A 16,437-nucleotide genomic window follows, 5' to 3' on the forward strand; every position below is an offset into this window, starting at 1 on the left:
TCCACGCTGCTGCTGACAGGACTGCCAGGCAAAGAGACCTCAGGACCATGGATAGGCTACAGCAGAAGTCTCTGAGGCATGCACTGGTGGCGGGATGACAGTTTGAGTTGGGGGGGGGGGAGGAATGCTGGAGACAGGACCTAGGGAATCGAGGATGGCTAAGAATCAGAGTATCTCTAACTGAGCTGCCCGACCCTTGCTTTTCCCATCCCAGGCCTGAAGCCCCCACCCTCATAGAGAGCTCGGATTCCATCACCTTTTCAGTCTCAATGAAGGGAGCTCTCAGACCAATGAAAATACCTTGCTTAGGGACTGTGGTGTTCACTTGGTCAGGGTACTGCTTAGTGCCTGGACCATGGGAGGGGCAAGGGGGGCAAGGTCCCTTAGATAGAAGTTGCCTCTTTAATGCTCACCAGAATCGCCTTTAATCCTAGAACACAGTTGAAAAAAGCCACAAGGAACCAGGTAAATCTTGCTAGTCTCCTATGTGCCCTCTCATCTCAGGGGTCTTGGGGCAGGGGAGGACATGTTGGATGAAATATTACCTCCCTCTCCCTCCTGAGCAGCCCACAGAGTGGGGACTGCCCTGCCCACCAGGAATACATTCAAAGGGAAGCTACCATGGGAAAGAGACCTCTATAATACCAATTGTGGATCCATCTAGCTAAGAGTATCCTACTCCTAATAAAGGGCAGAAGAAGGGGAGTTAAGCACATTCTTCTGTTACCACGTTTTTTCCACTAGAGAAGTAATATTGAGTTCCCAAGGAAAACAGGAGTGGAGGGGGGGGTGTGGTGGAGGAATGGGGGTGGAGATAGAGGAAAACTTTTCTCCACTCCCCCCTCCCCCCCCGCCCCCGCCCCCACCCCTTCCATCTGTTCCTTCCCGGGTGACTCTGATAGGTTTAGACAAGGCCTCCTGAATGCAAAGATGTTTTGCCTGGAAAAATCTATTACAAGTTGCTATGAGAAAGACAGAAATTTTCTCCTTCTGTCTCCTTGTGCTGGTCTCTTGAGGTTCCTGCCCCAGGCCAGTCAAGGGGCAGGCCAAGGCCAGCCCTTCTGACTCCTTCCCTTGCTCTCCGCCATCCCCTCCCTTCCCCCAACTCCTGCTTTCTCTTGTCTACTAGGTAACTAAAAGCCAGCACAGACCTTTCTGGGTAGCCTTTGTTCTGCAAGGGCACTACCCCATGGCTTCCCTGTAATCAGTAGGGCTGTCTCATGTAGCCAAAGGAGATGGGGGTGGCCCCCCTTTTCCTCACCTCTACTTCTCTGCTGGGAAGTGCAGTTCCCTTAGGCCTGTCAGGGCTTCCCAGGGTTAAGAAGCCTGAATTCTTCCCCCTGGTGCTGGCAACTGGCTCCTTGCTTCAGCAACAAAGCTTCTAGGAAAGAGGGGCACGAAAGCTGCCTTCCCCAGGATACCTCTGCTCATCCCCAAACATGGAGGTCTCTGGATGCCCCTGACATTCCTCAGCAATGCCCCCGAAGTCTGGCCCCGTCTTCTTTACAGCAGCCCCAAAAGGCCTTGGTAGTGCCTTGATTCTCCCAGGCTTGGCTCAGCAAGTTTCCTCCCCAGAGTACATCTGTGTTGTGGGGAGCCAAGCTAATAAGAACCACAGCTGCTCAGAGAACAGAATGACCATGAAGCTTGGTGGCCCCTGTGCCCTTGGTTCTGAGGGCAGCTCCTGTATGATTCTCCTGACAATCCTGTGAGGTGGGCAATGTAAGCATTAGTATCCCCATTCTATGGAGGAGGGGAACCAAGGCTCATGGCTCACCCAACTAGTGAATCATAGAATCAGAGTTAGAGCCAGAAAGGACCTTAAACATCACCGAGGCCCACAGATATGAGATGACATGCTCAAAGTCATATAGGCACTGAGTGGACTTGAGCTCACTGAGTCAGGGTCGAGCTCAACTAGCAGCAAAGACTTCTGGCTGCCTGTTGAGTGCTCTTCCCAAGGCACCATGATGCTTCTCAGACCTCAGCCAGTAGCAGAGAAGAAGGAGAGGTGTTCCCTGGTAGAGAAAGCACCAGGAGCTTAGCTTGGGGCAACTGCAAACTAGGATGGTAGCTGCAGATCACTCCCCACAGCTGGAGCTTCTGAGAGGCCAGGCCAGCGGTGATCATCACCACTGACATTTATGGAGTGCTCCAAGGATCACGGTGTTTTACATACATACATCTTGCTGGAGCCCCTCAGTAACCCTGGGAAACACCCCAAGTAAGAAAAGTAAGAAAGGCTGTGACTGGTCCAGGGTCATGGGTGAAGGGCAGGATTCAAACCCAGCCTTGCTGATTCCACGTTCAGGCCATTAGAATACCCAGAGGTCCTGGGTGTGATGCGAGAGGTTCTTAGGCCCAGTCTCTGGATCAGGAGCTTTCTCTGAGAGGCTCAAGATATCCCTGGCAGAAATGGGCTCTGGGAGGGCTCTGAGACCTCGCAAGTCTTGTCTCCTTCCTTCTTACCACATGGGCTGTTCTGTCCAGCACTAGTGATAGGAGGAAATCTCAAGTTGGGGTGGCAGTGAAGAGAAGAGCGGACTCCAGGAAGTTCATTAAAAAACAAAACTTTTTATTTGGTCCATTGGAGCCTGAGTCTGAAAACCACCCATGGAGAATTCGTATCATACAGGGATTACAGTTCTGATTTACAATTGACAAAATAGCCTATGTTTCATAAGAGCTGGACAGTATGTACAGGGTTAAAAATATTCACAGCTCAGAGAGAATAAAAGGAAATAAAAAGGAGAAGAGGAAGGGCAGATTATAGTGTTTTAGATATTTTTTGATAGATTTTTTTTTAAAAAAAGGGAACCACAGAAACAAAGGGTTGGATGAGCTTGGCTCCCCGCTGCCAGGGGAGGGGGCAGCAGGTCTGATGAGGCAGTGCAGAGGTGGGGTCCTGCGGGAGGGCCAGAGGCAGGAGCTCCCAGGATTGGTGAGCCTCCTTCCCCTTCTTCCCTCCCGCAGGGAGCCCGGGCTCAGACATTCACAAAACAGACACCAAGGAATTAAACATCCCATTGCTGTACCCCGCTCTGGGATTGGGGGCACAGGGAATGCTGGGCGGGGAAAGGGTACATCTCGGGGGACAGGAATAGGGAGGGTGGTGGGGAAAGCAATTACTGGGGCACTACCAGCCACTTGGGCCCCCGAGTCTGAGACTCTATCCCCACCCCCACCCCAGAGGCTGGATTTTCACCCTGGGCTTCCGAAAAAAGAGCTGGGGCTTGAGTATATGAGAGAGGATTTGGTAACCTAATGATAGCAAAAGGCCCTCTGCAAAATGGATGCTGGGGACAAGACTAATGTGTGTACCAGGCTAACGACCTGGCACCGGGATTGGCTGCTGGCTAGGTGGTGAAGATGGGATTTGACCTGGGGGATATCCAAATGCATGAAGCTGGGAGCTATGCTACACTGTGACATGCTTCTACTTAGTACTTTTCTGAAACCTGAATTATTATTCTGAAGTCTTTGTTGAGCCTGGCACTAAATCAGGCCCCTGCCCAACGGGATACCAGCTGGCTGGTCTCAGTTGGAGCCAGAGCCAAGTGGGAACAATGACTCAAACTGGACTTTCATTTACTCCTGCTGCTGGGGTACAACACCCAGAGAGGGCCCTGGGTTTAAAAACTTAGCACCTATGGAGTTGTGGAGGGAGGGATGCTAGTTTTTGCAAGTGCTAGTTTCCCTTAGTACAAAACTTTAAACCTCATGGGACTGGTGACCCTATCTATTTTGTGTTTCCAAAAAGGAGATGGGTTTCGAGGGTCCTCCAAACCCTCCAGGAATCAGAATGGGGGTTAGGACAATGATGGCCCTGTTACTCTGGGATGGCAGGTTGTTCTGAGCTAGAGACAGGCCTGGCACTAGTGGCTGCAGCCTTGGGCAGCCAATGTTGTGGGCCGGGGGGAAAGCCTGGGATGGACTGGAACTCACTGATCCCAGGACCACACTGAACAGATATCCATCACACCAAGAGCCTCTGGGGCCAGAGTTGAGACAGATCTACCATTCCATCCCACCCCTTTCCCCAGGAGGTCAGAACAAACTTGTCAGCCCTAACATTCTGGGCTTACAAGGCAGAAGAGTTTGCTTAAAGGTTTGGGAAGGGATTTCATTAAAAACAAAATGATCCGAAATTGGCAGCGTGGCCCCTTGGGGATCCTACAGACATTTCCCCCCCACCCCACCCAAGGTCAAGCTGGACCAGAATAGTTATAACTACCATGAAGGGGCCAAAGTGAAATTCCCTGCCATTGCAGCCTCTTCCCACCTCACGGAAGGTGGGAGCAGAAGGGAGGCCCTGTCTCTCCGCCTTCAGGGCATGGCTTCTATCCTAGCACTGCTCTCTCTAGGAGTTGCATAGTATCATTGGTGGGGATGGGAGGAAAGGGGTCATGAGGAGAAGCGAGAGAGGACCTTCTGTTGAAATCCAGGCCTTTGGACTCCCCATTTTTTATTCCCATCTCCTTTAGATATAATTTTGTTCTGTCTTATTAAAAGTTTCAAAACACAGTTCTGGGCCTAGCTTCTGTCTTCCTGCTCAGCTGCTGACAAACCCTCCCCACAAAGCATGTGAAAAACCAGGATCCTTCAGGACCCTCGTCCCTCAAACTGGGGTAGTAGGTCCCCATTACCTGGGTGAGGTTGGGAAATGGGAAGAGGGAGATGGTTGCTGTATCCCTGAAAGGAGATGAACCAGGTAAGGGGAAGGAAGAAGTGAACTTGGACCTGAAAGCTCTGAGCCAGGTACCTCCGCTGGAAGCCTTCCTTCCATAAATGCTGAAATGCCTCCAATCCTGCCCCCATGAGTATTTTGGTTTTGCGGTTTGAAATCCTGGCTAAAATTTTCAAGGGGAAGGACCGTCAAATTCTCCTGACAGAATAAACTAGAAGAGGGGCTCAGAGGCATAGCTCCTCCAACCCACTCTTGACCCCTGGCCCTCATCTCCTTTTCTGCACCCAGCTAGATCTCTGGCAGCTTCCCAGGGATTGGCCACAGTGGAGACAAAGCAGTGTCTTCATTAGAGGTATTTTGTTTTGCAGAAGCTGATGCCATGGCTGGATCCTGGACCATGAGGGCTCACCACGTCATGCCTCTGGGGCCAGCCACCTTCAGCTCTCCACTCGGTAGAAGCAGGAGGATGTCAGAATCAGGAGGTTGGTAATGCCCACTTCAGGCTACAGGATGATGTCCCTTAGGTGGGGATCCTGAGATTTCTAAGGTTCAAGCATTGTTAAGTCCCTGCCCCCTACATCTTCCGAGTCTCCCTCATAAAGTGCATGCAACTAGGGGGAGGGGAAGTGATAGGAATCCCAAGCCCAGTTAGTCTGATCTCTCCCAATCCACTCTAGGGCAGAAACAGGAAAGAAAGACCCAGGGCATGAGGCTTCACTTCAGGTGTGCTGGCTCCAAGGCAGAGACTCCAGAAGAAACCTTAGAGTAATCAAGAAGACGAGGGTGTGGCTGTGGGTGAGGGAATGGGAACAGAGAGAGGTCAGGAGATTGGTGGGTTCTGCTGTGTGAAGAGCAGAAGGGGCTGGGAACCTAAACAAACTGAGAAGGCATGAAACGAGGAGAGGCTGGGATGGGGGGTGGAAAGTGAGGTGCCCCTAGGAGGGCAGAACATGGGTCATAGGGGCCGGGGACCATGGAGCCCAGCAACCTCAGATGTGAGCAGAGGATTGTGGGTCCCTTTGGTGGACATCCAATCGTTGAGGAAGGCCTGGGCAGCCTTTCGATGTGCCAGGCGGTGTGTGATGGAGAAGCCGGCATTCCCCTCCAGCTGGGATAGGATCACCAGCACCTGCCTGAAGGAGAAGGAGCAGGTGATGTAGCCAGATAGAATGGAGGAAATTCCTGCCCTCATCCTTGTCATGTTGGCACCAGGGGCCGACAGTGCCCAGAGTTTGCTTTGAAGATGAGAGGCTAGGAAAAGGAACCCATTGAGGATACTAGGAAATAAGCCTGGAAAGTACCCTCCTTGTCTTCATCCATAACCTCTCTCCCCAGGAAGTCTCCTGTTCAGGGAAGGGGCCAAGGTTTAAGAGGATGCTGGCAGCCAGCGAGGCCTCACCTGTGTAGGGGTGGGACACTGTCCTGGGTCTTGAGGCTGCCTCGGGTGGAGACTACATTGAAGCTGTCGGTACAGTCGCATTGCACATGCAGGTAGGACTTGGGATGACGGTTCTCTACGACCACAATCAGGCCTGCCCAGCCATGTGTCAGGTAGTAGCAGGTCATGCCCTCCCGGCCCTAGGGCAAAGGAAGGATGGCATTTCTCCCATATTAGTGAGTCTTCCTCTCCTCCCTACACCCCATCCCCCAACAAATGACAGAAGAAGAGAGGATGGTGAAGCTGGTGCCTGGGCAGCTCTGGCTCTGCAGGGACCACCCAAGTCTACAAGCTATTCAGCCAGTGCCCTCTACTGGCCTTCTGAAGAGCTGCATCCAGGAAGAGCAGACCCAGAGAAAGTAAGGACCAAGAAAAGAGTTTAGACCACCATCTAGTCTTACTTCCTAACCCTCCAGATAAGTAAACTGAGGCCCAAAGAAGGGAGTGACATAGCTTGGAAGGATCAGAGCCTGGATTTAAAACCAGGTCCATCCACTCCCCAGTGCCCATCACAGACATCACCCATGGAGGAGAAGGTGCCCCTGAGGTCCTTGGAGGGAGCCAGCCGTCTGCCTTACTAAGGCAGGAAGAGAGGCAAGGAAGCCCACCGTTAATGGTGGAAGGACAGACAGCCCTGGTCCAGTTCTGGAGCGCTTCCTCTTTCCCTCCCTGCACCTAGTACCTACCTCATGTCTTTCGCCCTTGTTTTCGGTCAGGAGGATGATGGCATCGGCCAGGGTGGTGGGCTGGGCTTCAATCTGCTCCACCATGACCAGTCTCGAGCTGTAGATAGCCAATATGTGCCCAGGAGGTTCTGGGGCACTGCGCCCTACTCCTCCTGTCGGGCTGGAAACTGGGCAGGGGTAAAGCAGTGAGGGGAGAGGCCTGAGTGAAGGCAGACATTGCAGCTTCTCCATCCCCTGCATATGTATACTTCCCTATCTAGTGCTGGGGATGTATTCAGTTCTCATGGTCAAAGTCTCCTTGTTCCCCTTCCCTAAGTCCATCTACTCTGCTGGAATAAAAGGGAAGCAAAGGGAGTAGCGTCTCTAAAAAGAAAGAGAGATCCCAGATTCTCTCAAAGAATTTCTTTCCACCTTGGCCCACTCCAGCTGGGACCCTGAGCCTAAAGCATCCCATGCTGAAGAGCTCACCTCACTCCCCTTTCTTGGACACCTATCAGGCATCCTAATAGCCCCTCAGACAAGATTAGTACTCCGGATCTCAAACACCTCCAATCACAGCTTGAAGCCTAGAAAGGACCCTAGAGGTCACCTACATTTCTTTGAGGAAGGCTGTCTATGCTAAGAGGTCATGCTCTGGGTCCTTGGCTTTGATCACTCTAGAAACTTCTAGGCAGATAGATACAAGGGTGGCTGGCAAGGTGGCAGTTTAAAAAATCCTGTTATTTGGACCAGTAGGTATTTTCACATATCCTATGTCCCCTGGTCTAACCAGGGTCCTCTAAGTGGGCTACAATGGGTTTCTACCATCCTTTGAATCCTCACGCAGCATTCAACATAGGATCCGACACATGGGAGATGCTCATTATATCACCACGATTTTAGCTCACATTTATATAATACTTTATGGTTTAAAGAGCAAGAGAGGCAGTGAAAATATTAATATTTCTATGTTACAAACTCAAGAGGATATGATTTGCCCAAGGGCATGAAGCTAGTGAGAAGCAAAGCTAGATTCAAACCCACATGGATTTCCCTCAAAAAAATCACGGAATTTTCAAACTAGAAGGGACCCTATGAGACCAACTGGTCTAACTACTTTATTTTACAAAAGAGGAAACTAAGTTGCAGATGAGTTAAATCATTTGACCAAGGTCCCCCAGTCACCATGTATTTATATCTGGCTGACAGGTTCTTGTCATGTCTTCTCTGTTCCCTTGCCCGCATCACCCAATGCCCCCTTCCTGGCTGCTTTGTGCCTGAGCTTGCCCAGGTCACATCAGAAGGTGAGCTGCTGTTGTTGACGGGGTGGGAGGCTGCCCAAGGCCAGTCCTTACCCTGAGCTGTTGAGGCAGGGCTCCAGTGGTTGAAGGCACAGCACACAACTGCATACTCCCCTGGCTCTAGCATCACATCACAGTTCACAAACTTCTTCACTGCCCGTTTGCTGTGGGCCAGGAGTCGGCCCAAGCTTAGCTTATTCCCGCTGCTGAAGGTCGCTCTGAATACCATGATGCAAAGGTCCAGGAGATGGCTGTCAACAGTGTCTGATCGTCTGCAATGGGGTAGGGAGGGGAGGCTCTGGTCAGGATCCTAATCCTCATCTGCCCTGGGGAGAATGCCATACTACAGGGTTTGGGGAGAGGCAAACTAGGGCTGATTAAAAGGTCATAATGTAGGGATGGTTATAATGATGCTACCCACACTGAGGAAGAAATCTTGCAGGTAAATCCACCCAGAATGCCTCACCAAACCGGACTTGCTGTGCCTTAGAGGCATCCTGGTATATCCCAGGAGCCCAGAGCAGAGCTCATTCTACTATCTGCTGGCTACTCTCAATATTTTCTCCTATCCTGAAGTCTTTCTAGATACCCTAACTTTTATCTCCCAAATTTTCACGCAAAAATCAAATCAAAGGTGGCCAAGATCTGAAGTCTTTCCACTTTCCTACATTCTCACCCTACTCTTAAGCTATTAGTCTCAGTTGTATAGGAGTTGTATATGGTAACCCTGAGGAGGGGTAAGTAGTGTTAACAGAAGCAGGAATACAGAATGTCTCCAGAGCAGTTCCCCGGTGACCCTTGAACTCCCTCCACACTACCTGGCCTGACACCTACCTGCTCCCCTCCTGGAAGAGAGCAAACTCCAGGGTGGCTCGTTCTAGCACAGTCAGGGAGGTCACCATGATGGGCCCGCTTGCCTTATTGGGGAAAGCACCCTGCACCCGCACTTCATGCCAGTCAGAGTGGATCTTGCAAATATCAACAGAATCAAAGTACCTGCAGAAAGGAGGGTGAGATGAGAAGGCAAAATCATCTAGGGGCTAATCTGTTGACCATACAACTCACTGTACAAGACTTGACAGTAAAACCACAAAGATCTTTGGCCTTTCCTCCACGGGGATAATGGTATAGCTCACTTCTCTAGGTTCCAGGCTCCCCATCAGAGCTCAGGCTCTTCAGAAAATCTGGAGAGGGCAGCCTAGAGGTTCTTGACAATGCCATCCACAGAGACCCCTTATTCCCTGGGAAGCAGGAGCCCTCATAATACTGAGGCCTTAGATCTGCGCTTTCTTCTCCATTCTACCTGCTACCAGTCTAATCCAAGCCTTTATCACTTCATACCAGGATAACAGCCTCCTACCTAGTGAAGAGGCCTCCAATCAATCTTGCACGTGTTGCCAATTTAATTTCTCATGCATACCTTCAGTTCTTGCACCCCTCCCCCATCCCCCTTCTAGTTCTGTAAGCAATCAAATCAACACAACTCTTGCTACTATAAAGAGCATATCAATCTATTCCCCAAAGGCTCCAAAAGGTGTTCTTACGACTTTCCAAATCAAAAAACCCCTCCTCGGATAAGCATGTTCACGTATGTGTTGTCTCTTCCTATCAGAAAGTAAGGTTCTTGAGGGCCAGGATTGTCTCTCTTTTTTTTATTTGTACTCCCAGGGTTCAGCACAGTGTTTTGTGTATAGTAAACACTTAATAAATGCTTTTTCATTCATTCACTCACTTATTCATTCCACTTAAACCTTCAATGGCTTTCCAAGTGCAAATTCCTCAGTCTAGTTTTCAAGACCCTTTATAACCTAGCCTTCCCCATGTATCCTAATTCATGTTTATATAGTATTTTAAGGTTTACAAAGCACTTTGTCCTCTATAGAGTTGGGTAGTCTGACCTTGATTCTGCAGATGAAGAAACTGAGGCGGAAGGAAGTTAAGGGGCTTGCTAGTCAAAAAATAAGAAATCTCCCACCGCTCCCAATTTCAAAGTTGGTAGGAACCTGGGTGGCCATACAGTTCAGCTCCTACCCGAAAAAGAAGTCACTTGCAGTCATGCACTTAGGAAATGTCAGACGTGGAATTCAAACTCTCTCAGGTCTTGTGATTCCAGGGGCAAAATTCTTTCCTCCAGATTCCACAACCCAGCTGACCCATCTTCTCTGTCTCTCTCTCTGTGTCTCTGTCTCTTCCCGCCACTGCCTTCTCTCTCTGTTTCCAACCCAGCCAGTGTCTGCCCTGCTTCTTGAATATGCCAGGCTAATTTCTGTTCCTGTGCTTTTGCTTCCACTCCTCAAATAAGTTCTCAGCTTTCTCATGGCAAGGATCATGTCCCTTTCCTCCCTCCTGTCTTCTCAAAAGCACCTAACCCTGCTGGGCACTGCTAAGAAGCTAGGCCTAGAACTCTCTTTCTCAATCTCAAGCATTAGTTAAGTACAGACACTGTGCTGGAGCTCTCCAAACAAAAATGAAAACCAACTCTTGCCCTTGAGGAGCTTACACTCATTATAATGGGACCTGTGACCCCATTAGTAAACACAAGGTAATAGGGGAGAAGGGCAATAACAGAGAGATGGGGAGGGGGAGGGGGAGGGGTCTCAGCAGCTGATCCTTTAAGAGAATCTAGGGATTGAAAGAGGTGGAGAAAGGAGTGCATCCCATGTATGGGGGCTAGAGACGGATAGACTATTAAGGGTTTAAGAAACAGCAGGTGGAAGAACACTGGCTAGAACCCAGAATATGTGGACAAGAACAATGCGAAATAAGTCTGGAAAGGTAGCCTAGAACCAGGCTGTAAAAAGTATTACATGCCAAGGTGGAGAATTTGTGCCTCCCACTAGACTTTAAGATACAGGAAGGCAGGAGCTAGGCCACATCCTTACCTGTTTTTCTCTATCCCACCAGCTCCAAGCCTAGGCTCCTGTAGAGAGCAGGTGCCCAATCAATCTGGGTTTTTCTTGACCCTTGCAGATGCTGCCATTCACCACCAGGTGGTGCAAGGATCCCATGTATAAGCCTCATGGGGGATGGGGAGGGAGAGAACTTCTGCCAGGTGCCCCCGATTCATTATCTAGACTTGCCCATCTGGTGGCCTGTAGTTCAGAGGCCCATGTTTTCCTACCCTAGGGAAAACAGAGCTCCTCATTTGCATGGATCAAGAAACAGCCTAACGGTCCCTTGCTCCCCTTTCACCCCACACTGGGAACATGAAGCTCTCACATTCTTCACTCTGGTGTCCTACTGAGTCAGAGCTTCCAAAAGCTGGAAACATAATAATCCAGTCACTCTGATCTGGAATCTACTGCCTGGCCTCGATAGATCCAGGGTCTCAACTCACGCCTTTAACATCACTGCTGTGTAGGTGCCAACGGGCCCCACCCAGTCATATGAACCAGCCTTTGGCGAAGCAAACACCTGGCCTTCCACCAAGATGGGAGTCCTCCAACCCTCTCCCACCTCCAGAATGCCCACTGTTCTCTTCTGTGTCCAAGACCTTAAAGGCCTGGACTTCCCACTCCAGCTATCAGCTTTTGCCCCAAGGAGGGAGGCTACCAGCATGGCTTGGCTGGTTCCTCCTGTGGCACCGCTAGCTCTCTTGGAGGGAGGCACTCCTCTCAGCAACTCAACATCTGTATTAGCACCAGTATGCTGTACAAACATGAACCCTTAGAGGAAACAGCTCTGGCCCACAGAATTCACAAAACTCCAAAGGGACATGAAGCAGGCAAGCCTTGGACCTTGGGCCAGGACATGCTGCTCTGACTGAAAGATGCTCTGTGGAGACCAAGGTCCCCAAATTACCCAGTAAGATATAGCTTCCAATCCTGATCCCACCTCAGGACAACCTTGGGTCTATCCATTCCCTGGCACCCTCTGCACCAGACGTATGAGGCAACCTTTCACAAAGGGCTCTGATAAGCAATCTGGGCACTCGTTCCTTCACAAGGCTCTAAGGGTAGGCAGAAGGGAAAGGGCAGGAAGTGTTACTTTCATTGGTCAAACAGGAAGACTGGTAGCCATGGTCATCCTGAATCACAGTTCAAGTCTCTAGTCAAAAGCTGCTGCTGCTGCTGAGTGTTCAGCCCAGTTCAAAGACAGGGGAAGTCTTCTGGGAGCGTGTAGGCCTTTACTCCTCAGATGGGGTACAAACCTGTTCCACAGACAACAGGAGGCTTCCCCAAGGTTTTGTTTCAATTTAGCCAATTCAATAAAATATTTAGTAAGCACCTACACTAATCCCTTACCCCCAAATCCTGGGCAATGCACAAGTAATGGAGATGTGCTTGGCCATTCTCAAGATAACGATTCCTAAGCTCTACAGCACCCTTGTGTCATCCAGCTCAATCTGACATAAATTTCCTTTATCTCAGCAGTTTTATCTCACCTCATGAAGTCACTGTACTCCATCCAGAAGACCCCCTCACTGCTGCCATGGGGCATCAGATCATGGCGCAGGTGCCCAGGCCAGTGAGGCCATTCATCTGACCAGCTGCCATTCCAGGAGAATCGCCCCCAAGGGTTCCGAAGTCGGAGGAGCCTGCAGCAGACAGAATGTAACAGATGAGGACTGCTGGACTGTTGGCCACCTGAGACACTCACCCCCTGGCAGCAGGTCTTGAGAAGCTGTCATCAGTTATTAAAAGTCTTAGGCTCTAGAGACAGGCTATTTCAGAGAGCACACTTGTACCCTCTGGTCTTCAGGACAGTTTAGAGAATGAGCTCCTTTCCCCCTCCCTGCTCCGTGGTGATAGAATTTAGGAGGCCTTCAGTACTCCAGAAGCTCTAGCCCCTTCAGGCTCCCTCTAGAGGCTTAGGCTCATGGGGTTTTGCTTGGTTTTTGCCATTTCTTTCCTCATAAGGCAGGGTCAGGGTCCCCTGATGTGCTCACCTGAAGCCCTGGACATCTCGGACATCCAGAATGGAGTAAGCGTGGCGGGGGCGGAGGCCCATGCTCTCATACGCGGCATCATCTACCTTCATGTTACCCCCTCCGCAAGAAGCACCCATAAGGAACCTATAAGCAGGGACACAGCACAGCCCATGCTGACGGGGAAGTGCCAGGTTCAGCCAGGACAGGGTGGCTCAGAGTGCCAAGTCCCCTGCTCCACTGCAGTAGTGGGACTACAGGCCCAGGAACCAAGAGCTCTCTCACCTCCAAAGTGGGAGTTGTTCTACCTTCCTCCAGCCCCAAGAAGGCACCAAAAAGAAGGCTTTCTGATGCTGTACTATTCCACAAGATGCAGCCATTTGTATAGTAATCTCAACATTGAGACAGTACTCTGTGGTCTATGGGTGGCACTTGTTATGGGCACAAGTTCCAAAAAAGGCAACTTAACTCCTATGAGACAAGCTGGGCATAACAGCTGCTGTTTTCCCAACCTCTCAGATGGTTTTCTAAGATTCACTGTTAACCTCCAGAGTTTCTAGAATGAAGACTGCCAACCTCCAGATTCAGTAGGAGAACTCTGAGGAATCCTTTTATACAGTCTCCAACCCTAGGGTGACTAGAGGTGGCCCCCATAGATTCCCAGAGATCACTGTTGTTCAGGTCCCTTAACCCCAATCCAGAAGGTAGCACTAGTTATATTGTAGCCATGAAGCTAGTTTCGTGCCCAAGACAGTTCCCAGGGCTATATGATTCCAAGTCCAAACCTGTTTGGGAAGGGCACAAAGCAAGAAAGTGGGAGACAACAGTAGTGGTGGTACTCAAGTAGAATATGCCCCTACTGGACCATTCTCCCTGGATGTGTGGATTGGTACAAATATCTGTCATTGAAGTCCTTCAATACTTCAACAAAAGCAAGTTCCTCCATATTTTATAGTCAAAGAAAGTCAAATGCTGAAGAAGCTATGTAATTTGTTCTGGCTCACATTGGAAACATTACAGGGAGGATCAGAAAATTTAGTTTCCAACTCTTTTCTAGGCAGCAGGAAGGGCTACATGCTCCCAGGACCCCTCAAGCAAGGAGCCAGAGATTGCTCCTCTCAACACTTTGCAGGTGGCAGAACTGAGGCCCTGAGGGATAGAAGAACTAATTCTCTACATATCACCAGGAGGAAGAGGAACTAAATCCAATCCAAGTGTCTCAACTCCCTGACAAATTAGGTAGAAACCGCTACCAGATGCTTACTAAAGTAAGTGACTGGAAGGCTGCCCAAAGGTGGCCCCCTATGTTAAGGGGAATGTTTGACTCTGCTCTTCCCTTTTTGCTTTCTGCAAACTCATCATATGAGAACTTGCTGCATTTTATCTTGAAATTTCACAGACTGGAATGGGTATAAAGACCATAAAATCACCATTGCTCCTTGAAAGAGAAGCCTGTTGATCCCATCACATTATGGGCATCAGCCCGTGTCCTTCGTGCTGCCCTGGCAAAGCCCGAGTCCCACAGTCTCCAGTGAGGTAATCTGACCTCTGTCTACTTGGGGGGGGCCATCAATGGTTTTAAAGCAATGTCAGTTTCCCCAACCCCCCACCTCCAGTCTAGGGGCTCTGTTAAGCCCACATTCTGGTTGTAGGGCAATCTTCCAGCTGGGGAAACCCTTGTTTTGGCTCCTGGGTATGCACTACTGGCTCTTTCTAAAACCTCCCCTTGATCTGTTTCTTCAGTGCAGTTGAAAACATATTATTAATGTATTAAGAACACAAATAAAGCAAAGTAACTCTCCTTAAAAAAAAAAAAAGCTAGGTCCAAGGGGCATCTTGCCAAAGCTCATAAAATGCCTGCCACACTCAGATTTCTAGATCTTGGGGGTGGTCACTATAGCTTCTCACAGTCAGGGAGGGCCTACTGTCTTGTGTCCCCTTTCCTCTCCTCCCAACTTTTCTGACTGCTGAGACCCAGCCCCTCCCACCTCCTCTTACCCAGCCTCCTTAGAACTCAGCATTTTGGCCCAGATGAGGTCAGTGTCAATGGGCTCCTCCCGGGGGTTAGTGGAGCTGACCTGCAGCATCAGACTCTCGCAGGGGGCACCAGTGAGTGTGGCCAGGCCTTCGATGGCACGCCCAGCCTGGAGGGCAAAGTACGAGCCATGCAGCTTGGCCAGAGCCTTCTCCATGAGAGCAACCCACAGTTGTTTCCGCTGGGCCTGAATAGAAAGATGAGTGTAAAGGACTTTAATGGTATAGCAGGGGCTAAAGTGTTGGCTTCCCCTCTATGAACCATGCTCCCCTAACCCTAAAGAATCCACATCCAATTGGCAGCCACAAGACCGCCAGTGCTTGCCTCCAAAGATTATATTCACCTGCCCTTTCTGCTACCTCCTGCCCAGTGAGTGACAGGCCCTTCTTGATGGCCCTTTGAGCTTCTTTATGCTTAGTATCTTGACCTCTGAAGCCCTCTCTGCTTGTAAGAGCCCAGTGGCCTGGCAGGAGAGGGAAAGGACAGGGGCACTGACCTGAGAGAAGAGAAGGTACCCACACTCGTCACAGGGCAGCATGTCATCAACCAGCACTGTGGTCCATGTGCCATCCTTGCACAGCCGAACCTGGTATGCCCCTTCTGGACAGAGAGTACGGGTGATCATCACCCGCTCTACCAGCTCTGGGCGCTCAGCCAACACTGCCAGGGCACTGAGGAACCTGTCAAAAGGGAATGACTCAAGCCAGATCACCCCGAGCCACCACACCCTGTCTAGCCCACTCCTTGTCCCTCAGAATACAGAACCCTGACTATTCCAGCCTCAGGCACATACCTTCTCCCCAGCCTGAACCAGTTCTCCATGTCCAAGGATAGGAGCAGGCCCTGTCCACTGTCTGAGTAGGTGGGTTATGGAGGAGACGGAAGCAAGGGGGCTCTTCAGATCAAACCACAGCACCCCCTATTTCACTCACTAGTCCAGGAGTTCTTAACCTTTTTTGAATCATGGACCCCTTTGGTTGTCTGGTGGAACCTAGAGAGGACCTCTACTCAGAATAAGATTTTTTAAAAGACATTCTTAATTGAAGGAAGTGCTAAATTTCAGTTAGAGATTAGTGGAAATAAAGATGTAACTGTTTTTCCATCCAAATTCAGGGATCCCCTGACATCTATTTATCCACAGATCTCTTAGGTTCACAGCCCATAGGTTAAGAACCCCTCCTTCTTCAGACTAGGAATTCAGGAGTCAACTGAACTCCAGAGGCTGTGGAGCTACACACAGCCCCTAGAGCCACAGTCATTCCATCCAGAACAAGGCTCTGGGTCCTTTTCAAGCAAGTCTTCAAGGGTGAGGAGATGACAGGCTCTAGGAAAGAACACCCTCCAGCTTGCAGACTAGAATCATAACATGCCAGAAGCGGAAGGGATGTTCGAGATCATCCAATTCCCCTCATTTTATAGAAGGGGAAACTGAGTCCTGGAGTGG

The 16,437-nt window shown here is 50.1% G+C and overlaps 1 protein-coding gene across 2 annotated transcripts in view; it reads right to left on the bottom strand.

Annotated features, from left to right (window-relative positions):
• Positions 1 to 2,554: 2,554 nt before the first annotated feature.
• The window catches only part of CAPN15 (calpain 15), a 95,945-nt gene continuing 82,062 nt past the window's right edge, over positions 2,555 to 16,437 (bottom strand). For both annotated transcript variants that reach the window (XM_036738439.1, XM_036738440.1), the window contains exons 4-12: positions 15,490 to 15,673; positions 14,957 to 15,180; positions 12,980 to 13,105; positions 12,476 to 12,628; positions 8,926 to 9,087; positions 8,146 to 8,363; positions 6,812 to 6,978; positions 6,087 to 6,265; positions 2,555 to 5,820 (exon numbers count right to left, since the gene is read on the bottom strand). In XM_036738439.1, coding sequence (XP_036594334.1) covers positions 5,643 to 5,820; positions 6,087 to 6,265; positions 6,812 to 6,978; positions 8,146 to 8,363; positions 8,926 to 9,087; positions 12,476 to 12,628; positions 12,980 to 13,105; positions 14,957 to 15,180; positions 15,490 to 15,673 — 1,591 coding nt within the window. In that variant the 3' untranslated portion in view covers positions 2,555 to 5,642. The remainder of the gene's footprint in view (positions 5,821 to 6,086; positions 6,266 to 6,811; positions 6,979 to 8,145; positions 8,364 to 8,925; positions 9,088 to 12,475; positions 12,629 to 12,979; positions 13,106 to 14,956; positions 15,181 to 15,489; positions 15,674 to 16,437) is intronic.

This window comes from Trichosurus vulpecula, chromosome 9, assembly GCF_011100635.1.
Source record: "Trichosurus vulpecula isolate mTriVul1 chromosome 9, mTriVul1.pri, whole genome shotgun sequence".
In the NCBI taxonomy this organism is placed as follows: domain Eukaryota; kingdom Metazoa; phylum Chordata; class Mammalia; order Diprotodontia; family Phalangeridae; genus Trichosurus; species Trichosurus vulpecula.